The sequence below is a fragment of the Amphiura filiformis genome, chromosome 9 (assembly GCF_039555335.1).
Source record: "Amphiura filiformis chromosome 9, Afil_fr2py, whole genome shotgun sequence".
NCBI lineage: Eukaryota > Metazoa > Echinodermata > Ophiuroidea > Amphilepidida > Amphiuridae > Amphiura > Amphiura filiformis.
This window is the reverse complement of record NC_092636.1, coordinates 23,846,408-23,858,348: the sequence shown is the minus strand read 5'-3', so window position 1 is coordinate 23,858,348 and position 11,941 is coordinate 23,846,408. Positions and strand designations below refer to the sequence as shown.

Here is an 11,941-nt window from a genome sequence, read left to right as displayed (position 1 = left end):
TGTTTCCATGTAGAGAGATATTTAGTTGCTGAAGAAAACACGCAATGTCGTTTTCGTTTACCTCGTTTGTACCAGAAAGCGGTCTGTCAATCCCGAAGAAAATCAACGAGTCTTGTTGTTGACAACACAATCCATCTATAGCATTGGCCCCTCCAGATATATTAACGCATTTACCTTCGACGTCAAGCTCAAACCCAGGTGAGCATGTCAGAGGTCGACATTGCCGCGTGTAGGGATCGTAAATGTTATCTTTTCCCGAGCATTGTGAGTCCACCAAAACCGATTCTAACTTGGTTTCCCTAAAGTTCCAAAGTTGTCGCAAAAACGCCGTTCCTTGCCAGCTATGACCGGTCTCAGTGCAGGAAAACATTCTATCCTCGGCAGCTCCGTTGCAAATAGCGCAGTGATAATTGTTGTACCTTTTTGGTTCAGTTTCCATGCACACGAAATTTGAGTATGACTTACAAAGTGCGGCTATTGATAAGTTTGTAAATGTATCTGGACAAGTTGATATGACTGAAGGAAGCAATATCGTAGACGCTTTCCTACCGTTCCTAGATCAGACCGATGATCATTTTCTTGGCATTGATTGTTGGAACTTTGACTTGGGGGATATTGTACGTCCCATGGAGTAATATCTGTAAAGCTCTTCCCGTTACAAAATGCACAATATACATTTCGAAAGTTATTACCGTTTTCATCAGCAACAGGCCATTCAAAAGGAAATCGTTGTTTGGGGTTCGCGTCTGAAACACTAAAGCTCTTCATGCAAAGATTTTCAATATACGTGTCAGTCCAGTTAGTAGGACACGTGTTTACAAGCAAAACAGAACCAATGCCATAATCTGTATCCAGGGGAAGGCAGGAAAATAAATCAGGATCTATAACAATGTCATCATTAAAGTCAACATTGTGATCGCTACATAATCTGTTGTAATAATCATAACAACAATCGTGGAAGAGGACACACTGTTTATCGCAACGGCATCCGGTGGATTCTAGAAAGTTTCCACATCGCCCTTCGCAGCTGGTTGCGGCAGTTACTAATATTTTATAGCCATGTTCCAGAGGGTGAGCCGTTTCTGAAATTAAAATATAAAAGAACATGACCATTTTATTATCGTAAACAGGATTATCTTAAATTTATTCGCACAACCCCCCCGCCCCCCCAAATATATGGATGTATTTCTAGGTTGGACAGCAACGGAGTAATATAACTTTCTTATATTACATGTAGATAAAAAGCTACTCGTAGTTGTATAAAGTAAAGTATACATTTTTAGAATGGCAAAGGCTTGATGGACTCATCTGTGAGGTCAAATTTGGGCAAAATATGCTCATTTTTGGAGAAAATCCCCCAAAACGAGTTTTTTGGCCCAATATTTTTCGGACCACTTAACAAAACAAGTTTTGAGTAAAAGAATTAGCTTATTAATCTTTAAAAACTAAATAAAATATCAAGAACCGTATCTAGGACCGGTTTTTAATTTTTTTAAATTTTGACTAACTTTGAGAAATTTGCACCAAAAATGGTCAATATAAAAAAGTCTGACTTTCGCCCAAATATTTTTGGTATAGTTGATCAAAATTAAAGAAATAAAAAAAAAAAAAAAAAATAACTCTTAATGTCTATGGACTTTTCAAGGACGTACCTTTTATACAACTTAAATATAATGCGTGGTATGTTCCGTAGAAAGAGCATGTTTCATCCTTAGGAATATACTCTCTGACTCTGATATTTTCAGTTTCCTGATTGGGATCATCAAAGGTTATGTCAATGCGTCCTGTCAGCATGATCTTTGACCCGTTGAGACCAAGTTGTTTTACGTTGCAGTCGTCTAACTTTTTGAATTCAGCCGAGTTATGTCCAGTAATGTTTGAACATATCGAATTACTTAAACCACTCCTGAAGAAGAGCTAAAAATCAAAATAAACATTAGATTATCATATTATAATTTTATTATATTGCACAATTTATGGATAATATGGGTATATCGTTGATATAAAACATTAATAATAACAGACGTAGGATTGAACCTTGAGGTACACAACATATTAAATTTGTTTACACTGTGATTTTGTAAGAATACATACTGTTAAACCGGGGATACCCGGTTTTATTATGAATGTTAAATTTTACTGTAATTAAAGCACTTCAGGCTTAGTTTTTCACAGAGCATTTATGTACACCAATGGCCATTACCTTGGTGCAAAAAGTAGAAATTCGAAACAAATTGAGGGCGTTGCTGTGGAGCAAATGGCTTTAACAGTTCACCTAGTATCATACTACAGAGTAATTCAACTCTCTAGCATCATGCTAGCGAGTGTTTGACTACATACCTTTAAAATCTAGACGCAAAGGCCTGAAATCCCCGAACAAAACGTGAGCGGACATTTGCATTGAAATATGGACAACGCTTCTTGCAACGAAACAAAAACGTTGGAGTATTAAAAGAATTATAGGTTTGCCTTACCCACGACTGATACGAAAAACACATAGTTCGCCATGTAGATTCGGATAAGGCTTTGACTTGGACTATACCTTCCGTGGTTTGCTCTCCTCCCGGGTCTCCACCCCAAAGTCGGAATCCACTAATGGCAATGTCAGACGCAGAATCTAGGGACAAAGAAAACAATACGGTATTTTTGTAGACTAATACTTACCAACCCAAACCTGCTGAGAGAACTAAATTAAGAGAGGCGCCACTCCGATCGCAAAACTGAGGACAGTGTGAGCTCGGGACCTTGTGTAAGAGTGCACAGTGTATAAGAGTCTGTCATGCGCAGCCAAAAATGTGACTATGAATACGTAATGAGCTGGACCCTGAACGTAATAAAAACGTCTTTTCCCATCTTTTCTGAAGTTCTAAGTAAGTATCTCTTTCATAGATTGTTTAATTACTTCTTTAAAAACAAAATATGTGGTAGGGTTACCTTTTTACATTTGTTTTTATATTATCTATTACCGATTTAACCCACTAATTCTGACTCGGTGTGCATGATGATTGACAGCTGCATCGCGATGGTACAAAAATGTGACTCCCAGGCTTCATACCGAGACTACGGTGTTTTCACCGAATCGGTATAGACAGATTAAATAAGCGTTCTAATAGGTTGGGCCAATCTTAGGTCCATCTATTACTCTCATTTTGTTTTACCTACCACCTTACCCGGGCAGGGATCGATCAAAGTTCGTTGGTAGGAGAGTAAGTTGTATGAGTATGTCATTGTATCATTTTTGGCGAGCCCAATGCATCGAGCCGCCTTTTCTCCTGATGATAATAGTACAGAGTTGACTGAAAATTACATTGCTGAACAACAAATGGAAGTCCGACGTCAGCCATATTTTGTAAGTAATTTTTAAATCTAACCCATATTTTTGTATCTAATCCCCGGGATCTAATCCTGCACATTATGACACCCCATTTAGTCTAGTCACCAGGTGGCTTTGCCATGCACCTGAATGATTTATTTGTCTATCCTATTTTTACATACATACATACATACATTAAATTCTTATAAGGCGCAATATCCAGTATGATCAAGGCGCCATACAAAATACAACAAATAATACCACATGAAATATAATACAAAGCAAAAATACAAATTCAGATTAAAACAAATGAGTTTTCAAGAGTTTTTTGAAAACTGTAATTGAGCCGGCATTTCTTACATGCTGCGGAAGTGAGTTCCAAAGTGATGGGCCTGCAACAGAGAAGGCTTGTTCACCTATACATTTCTTACTAAATGGTATTGCAAGAAGAGTCTTGTCTGTTGCAGACCGTGTAACCGGAGCCGTTGAAGGACGATTTATGTGAGCAAGTAAGTTGGCAAGATATTCAGGACCACAGTCATTGAGACATTTGTAAACATGAAGACATATCTTAAATTGAATACGTTTTGTGACCGGTAACCAGTGCAGTTTTTTCAGAAGGGGTGATGGACTATCGAGTCTGGATGCATAGAAGATCAGTTTTGCCGCTCGGTTTTGAAGGGACTGGAGGCGAACTAGGTCTTGTGAGTTTGCGCCATACAAGAGGGCATTGCCGTAATCAAGACGGAGAGAAACAATGCTCGGACGACAAGGTGACGTGTGTCCTGATCAAGATAACGGCATATGCGGCGGATATTGCGTAATTGATAGTTTCCAGATGAAACCAGACTGTTAACTTGTTTACACATTGTCATATTCGAGTCAAAAAATTATTCCAAGGTTTCGGATGTTACATGATGGTTCAATATGGATGTCGGCGACCTTTAACTGTACTTTGGGGAGCTTTTGAAGACTTTGGTATGACCCGGCTATAAAAATTCAGTTTTATCATTGTTCAATTTGAGTTTGTTTTGGTTCATCCATTCCATTTTCGTAATCCTTAAAGTCCCTAGTACATAAATGTTGTTGTTCCCAAAACAAAATATTGTCCCATGAGTGGGGAAAAGGTCATTGAACTTAACATTGGGTCAAATTTCAATCTTCATCAAATGTGTGTCTAAAACATTACTAATGTATTCCTCTGGTCATTAGGATTCAGAAAATATATAGTTTTGCCTATCTAGGATGTACTGTTCTTGAGTAATTATCAAAAAGGTCAAAGTTCGACCGTTGACCTCTATAGGGTCAAAAATTTAAACTTGCTCCAATTTTGATGAACTTGGTGTCAAAATCTTCGTTTTTTATAAATGATCTTAAATAATGCTAGTTAGCGATATGTAGGATAAAACATCCTAAATAAACATCCAAATAAACAACCTAAATCTATTGTCACTATATTGTTGAAGGTCGAATCTTTCAATGGTCTATTGCCATATTGGTCTAATACTATTTCGTCTAATTCCCGTTTAGGCTATATTCAATTGGTCTATTACCAGAAAGGCTAATTGTCCAATTTAGTCTAATGTCCATTTAGTCTATTATTGTTTGGTCTAATAACCGGTATGTCTACTAACCATATAGTCTAATAACCATTTGGTATAATATTTCTTTAATAACCATTTGGTCTAATACTCGTATGGTCTAATAACCAGTTATAGTCTAATACCATTTCGTCTATTTATTAATAAACTAAATGCTTGCAAGACTAAATGGTGTGTAGACCAAATGGCTATTAGACCAAATGGCTATTAGACCTATTGGTTATAGACCAAATGAGTACTAGACTAAATGTTTGTTAGGATAAATGGTTTTAGACTTATTGGTTATTAGACTAAATGGTTATAGGACCAAATGGTTATCGGACCAAATGGTTAAAGGACCAAATGATTGTTGGACGTAGTGGATATAGACCTAATGGGTTTAGACGAAATGGGTGTAGACGAAATGGATATTAGACCAAATGGTATTAGACCAAATGGCAAATCCCGTATAGAATCGTAAACTCAGGGACAAAGAGACCACGTTCCTTCGTTGCCTATTGAGATGGATTGATTTTATTCCTATAATGAAAATAGACTACATGTTGTGCTATGATGGTGTAGATTGTTTTGATGTGATAATATTCTCAAACCCTTTAATATATACCATTATTTTTGCTTTTTCAACAAAACATTTGTAAGACTTGCAGTGGAATATGTGTGTTGAAAGAATATGATAAGCGTTACTGTGCGTTTTGAAATTCCACTCTGCGTCTTGAAAACAAGAACTGGCGAAAAATCGAAATTTCTTGGGTTAGCAACGTTAAAATGGATAATGAGCATGCGCAGATCGTACAAACGTGTCATTTCAGCTAATGAATGGAAATGCAGTGGTATCGTCTAGGTGATGTGCTTAGCCTGAGTCGATCGGCGTATCTCAACAAAACTCGCCACGCGTGGCTATTGAAGAACTAGTGGACTCGCACTACTATCGTGGCAATTTCTGACAAGAAGATATAGGGATGATGACGCTGTGCACTAGGAGAGAGAACATCAGAACCGTTCGGAACTTACGATTTCATGTAGGAGAACACCACCACATGCTGCAACAGCTCATGGTGGATCAGCTGGCGAATTAAACATTGTAATGATTTGATTATCTCGTAAATATCTCACGGCCTAAATTAATTATAAAGAGAAGAGCGTCCTATCTGCTGTGTCCAACAGAAAATCAATCAATGTCATTTTATTATTTGTGACGTGTCATGTCAAAAGGAGACACTTTTGGGCAGGTTGTCAATTTTAGATTTTTACATATCTTAAATAATAGAGATATTTTGCTCCACAACGCCGTTTTTCACAATGAAATCTGACATTCCTAAGCGAAGATATTGAGTTCGTAAGTTATGGTTTAATAAAATTGGAAATTGAGATATCGGCCTTTAAAAATATTATTGACAATGTTGAGAGTAGGAATTACCTTGATAAATGTCTGAAAAAATACAAGATGCCAGTTATATTCCGGTCTGAAACTATCAGACAATATTTTTAACATCAATAACATCACAAATTCGCAACAAACCCAAATTGTGAAAATATCACCCTGGGCAGATTTTTGGCTATTTCTCCATTTACGATCCTGCCCAAAAGTGTCTCCTTTTGACATGACACGTCACATTTAATGTTTCACATTGACCCTTTATATTATCTGTGAAGTGGCAATAATCAGCCAAGCAAATGCTTACTCTACTATCATGACCTTTTGAGGTCAATACTGTATGTCAAACTTTGTCTACGTACCTGCGCATTCCACTCCAGCAATGCTGCCGGATACACATCTTCTGTAAAGGTTGTGCCAACTGTGGAATTCGCATTGATCAAAAGACGTGAATTGATTGGTCCCGCATGAAACTGAACAGATGAACGGTGTCGTGTTAGAAGATGCATCATACGGGATCGAGAAGGTATGGCGTGCAAATGAAAATCCCATGTTCTTGCAGACTAGGTCAGCTGCGTCATATGTCCAAGAGCGACTATAGGCACATATATATCCCCAGTCAGACACACCGTCATAAACCTCAACTGGCTTCCTGTTGTTGTCAATGTTGCTTCCCTGTGATGACGATGGGGCTATTCGCAAAACGAGAGATTGATTTCCTGAATAAAAATAAAACCAGAAAACATTCTTCTGCTCGTCAAAGAATGATATATCTAGCACCAGCACATGATATCACAGCGCTGGACATACCCTCATCTGTGCTAATAGAGATATTGAGATGATTGACATGCTGCACGGTGCCAATGTCATTGACAAAAGCAAGAGTGACAATTATTAGACTAGTCAATTGAAGTAAATAATGGGCACACCTGGACAAAATTGGAACACCAATGTTTTTGCTTGCTTTTTTTGTTATTTTCAGCCACTTTTTGACAATTCAGGTCGAATGTCCCCCACATTTCATTCGCTAGCATCTTTTACTTGCAACTCCCCCTCGGCCCCCTGCCTGCACAGACCAAGAAAACGCCACATAAGGAACTGATAAGGAGTATTGCATAATAATACTCCTCCTTCCAACGTTAACATCTTGGAAATTACCTTAGAATACATAGCTTCTTGCCGGGCTTCTTGTTACGCACTGGGTTCCGAACCATCATACACCTACCTGGCATACAGTGTAATCCTATAGGGCATCTTCTGCCATCGAGGGAACTGTCATCCCAATGAATATGATCGCAATCAAGCACGGAATATTCATTGCCTTGACAATGAACAATTCCCAAGTGAGCAAGTCCAGAACCACTTCCAAAAGCAGATGTTTTATCTGCTGACAACACTGAAGAAGAAAACCCCAAAGTCCGGCAAGCAACTTGTGAGTATCTTGAATTCCATTTGCATCCATTTATGATACCCCAAGAACCATTGTTACGGCGAACTTCAAAACGCCCTTCATATAGTGTGTGGCCATCAACTAGTCGGAATTCATATGTATGATTGCCTGCGTAACAGAAAAATATCAAAGGCAAATTATTTAGCTAGACATGTTAATAAGATACAATTAGGCAGTGTTTAATATTATACTAGATTTCGCGGATTGCGCGTTTTTTCATTAATACTGCTTTAAGCGTTTCGACAGTATTTTTTGTGGGACATGAGAGCACATCAGACATATCGAATTGCATTCTGAATACGAAGAATAATACAAATTTTATGACAAATTATTAAAATTTGATATTTTTCACATTTTGATATATAACAGTCCTCGAAGTAAATTTTATAAATCTAATGATATATTCTTAAAGTGTATGTAGCTGGGAGGAAAAGCCGACGATCAATTGAAAATTTTACCTTTCATATTGAAGATATAGATTTTTTCCCCAAAAAGACCTAATTTTTTTCAGTGTTTTGGGGAAAAAAGTGACGGAGGCTTCCCATGGACATACAAATTACCCATGATTATACGCTTACATCTTGGCTACCAAAAAATATTTGAAAAAAGTGATTTTTGGTTGTTAAGATGTGTTGGTTAAGGATCTGGAATGAGCGTTTTGAGCGTTTCGACAGTATTTTTTGTGGGACATGAGAGCACATCAGACATATCGAATTGCATTCTGAATACGAAGAATGTCTTTCTGATATCAAATGATTTTCATTTTTTGAAATTCACGATATAATACAAATTTTATGACAAATTATTAAAAGTTGATATTTTTCACATTTTGATATATAACAGTCCTCGAAGTAAATTTTATAAATCTAATGATATATTCTTAAAGTGTATGTAGCTGGGAGGAAAAGCCGACGATCAATTGAAAATTTTGACCTTTCATATTGAAGATATGGATATTTTTCCCAAAAAGACCTAATTTTTGTGGGTGTTTTGGGGAAAAAATCCATATCTTCAATACGAAAGGTCAAAATTTTCAATTGATCGTCGGCTTTTCATCCCACATACATACACTTTAAGTATAAATCATCAGATTTATTAAAGTTACTTCGAGTACTGTTAAATATCAAAAATATCAATTTTTAATCATTTGCCATAAAATGTGTATTACATTGCGAATTTCAAAAAATCAAAATTATTTGATATCAGAAGGGCATTCTTCATATTCAGAATGCAATTCGATATGTCTGATGTGCTCTAATGTCCCACAATAAATACTGTCCAATTGAATTGAATCTTTCTTCCTTTCTTTGTTTCTGTCTGTCAGTAATTTTCTTTCTTTCTTTCTTTCTTTCTTTCTTTCTTTCTTTTCTTTCTTTCTTTCTTTCTTTCTTTCTTTCTTTCTTTCTTTCTTTTTCTTTCTTTCTTTCTTTCTTTCTTTCTTTCTTTCTTTCTTTCGTTAATAAGCCTTGAATATACTTACAAAATACAAAAACTGTACATACGCCTTATTTGATTATACCTTATGAACCAATTAATACAACTTGAACCAACAAGTGCTCACCCTATCGAATGCAACAACCTATGCAAACGGTAATATGAAGGCTATAAAAGACATGATACCCAGTAAAACTGTACTATCTGCAAGAACAGATTTAAAAAAATCGCAGTAATTTATAGTGCGCTACGAACAGGCACAACGCCTAGACGTCGATCATCATTCCATAAACCATTTACATTATAACAGCAATACATCAGGGACTTTGCAGCTTCAAGAGCGCACACCCTAGCCATTCCACAAATGGCCATCGCAACCAGGATCAGCTCCCTGAGTTTAGTACGGGTTACAACGAGACAATTAGCAGTAAGTTCCTTGTCCAGGGAATTTCAAGCTAACTCAATTTTTCCACAAGAGCGTACTAGCCACCGCCAGGGTTCGAATCCGCGACCTCTCGCACAATAGTCGAACGCCTTATCGATTGAGCTAACTTGACTGCAATAATAATTTTCAGAGATAATTCTGTTATGTTTTCCACATAGATGTGGGCAACTTGTTTTAATCAAAAATTAGTCTTTCTTTTCAGATCGTTTCCGATGTACCAAATCTGTATTCGCATTAAGGGTTGGGGTATGAACGTTTGGACAGTATTTATTGTGGGACTTTAGAGCACATCAGACATATCGAATTGTATTCTGAATACGAAGAATGTCCTTCTGATATCAAATAATTTTGATTTTTTGAAATTCGCAATGTAATACACATTTTATGGCAAATGATTAAAAATTGATATTTTTGATATTTAACAGTACTCGAAGTAAAATTTATAAATCTGATGATTTATACTTAAAGTGTATGTATGTGGGATGAAAAGCCGACGATCAATTGAAAATGTTGACCTTTTGTATTGAAGATATGGATTTTTTCCCAAAACACCCAAAAAATTAGGTCTTTTTGGGAAAAAAATCCATATCTTCAATATGAAAGGTCAAAATTTTCAATTGATCGTCGGCTTTTCCTCCCAACTACATACACTTTAAGAATATATCATTAGATTTATAAAATTTACTTCGAGGACTGTTATATATCAAAAATGTGAAAAATATCAACTTTTAATAATTTGTCATAAAATTTGTATTATATCGTGAATTTCAAAAATGAAAATTATTTGATATCAGAAAGACATTCTTCGTATTCAGAATGCAATTTGATATGTCTGATGTGCTCTCATGTCCCACAAAAATACTGTCGAAACGCTCAAAACGCTCATTCCAGATCCCTTAACCAACACATCTTAACAACCAAAAATCACTTTTTTTCAAATATTTTGGTAGCCAAGATGTAAGCGTATAATCATGGGTAATTTGTATGTCCATGGGAAGGCTCCGTCACTTTGGATTCAAATGTCGTCAACTTCATATGGGAGATCGAGGAATATATGGGAAATGTAATAAACTATTTCGTTAAAAACTACTGGGGCGCATAGGCCAACTTAAGCTGATTTTTTTTTAATGGGATCAAAATAGGCCCATGTAGAAGAAACTGAAAAGAAATTTGAAAATGTTCATCATTTTTTTCTTAAACTTCCTAAGGCTTAAGAGTTGCATCTGTCGCCTTCGCATTCAACCATAGACAGTGATTCAAACAAAGACATATCCTACTGGTAGTCGCAGTAAACCTTAGCCTCTCCGGGGATTTCAATACTTTAAAATTGACCTTGAAATACGCGGGTCACAGAGTCAGTGAAAAATGAAATTCAGGAAAATAATCGTGTATACTTGCAGTTACACACACCATACAGAAATCGTGCCCTTAAAGCATTTTCCTCCCTGATGTGACAGTGTCGTCAGTGTCCATTTCATTGGGAGCAGCTACATATCGCTAGCGTTCGCTCAAAACGCTGGCGTACACACGCACGCGCTTAAAGAAGCCGCATAGATGCGCGCGCAAAACATCTGCCTCAACGCTTTAACGTCACTGCCACATCAATGTTGAAAATGCTTTAGCTACTCAAGTTATAAAATTAACAGTGATTTAGATTTTAAAGTGTTCAATGCAACATTACACTGCAAACATGCCCAATCTCGGCAAAATAATAATGGAGTTAACATTTCTTCACCTATGCCTTCTTTACAAATCGTTTTCTTCACCTATACTTTCATTACAATTGCAAAATCATACTTAACTTCATGTTACATCAAAAACATAAAAAATTACATACCTGAGAGCACCAGAGATTTCCTAGTTGTATCTGCCTCCGCATTCAACCAAAGAAAAATAAACACGAATTCCCTGAGTCTGGCCATAATGACATGCGACACCAAAGTTAAAACTTTTCTTGTACAGAAATGATGAAAATAATAGAGCTGGAATATAGGCTATTCACAAATTCTGTGAAAACACAACCTGCACTGCAGACAACAACGCAACGAGTGTTAAAAACCACCAATCATCCCTTCGTCTGGGATGTCTTTGACGTAAATATTATGTAATGTGCTTCATGAACTTAATTAATGAGCTTCATAAACATGATTAAAACCACGCCCTTGTTTTGAGCAAACAACTTGTTATGTTTGAATAGTCCTAATTAGCAATGACCTGAACCCTTTCTGTTTTTTACGTAAATGGAAGGAAAGAAAGAAGAAAGAAAATGAAAAGAAAAGCTACAAGCATCCAAATAAAATCTTTTTCCATTCTTTGCGCACAT

At 36.5% G+C, this 11,941-nt stretch overlaps 1 protein-coding gene across 1 annotated transcript; it reads right to left on the bottom strand.

Annotated features, from left to right (window-relative positions):
• Positions 1-474: 474 nt before the first annotated feature.
• Positions 475-11,647, bottom strand: LOC140160018 (lysyl oxidase homolog 2-like). Its single transcript, XM_072183286.1, has 6 exons — positions 11,456-11,647; positions 7,515-7,847; positions 6,652-7,008; positions 2,475-2,617; positions 1,653-1,917; positions 475-1,082 (listed from the first exon to the last, which is right to left on the bottom strand). The coding sequence occupies exons 1-6, from the start codon at positions 11,538-11,540 to the stop codon at positions 475-477; spliced, it is 1,791 nt and encodes a 596-aa protein (XP_072039387.1). The 5' UTR covers positions 11,541-11,647.
• Positions 11,648-11,941: the final 294 nt, after the last annotated feature.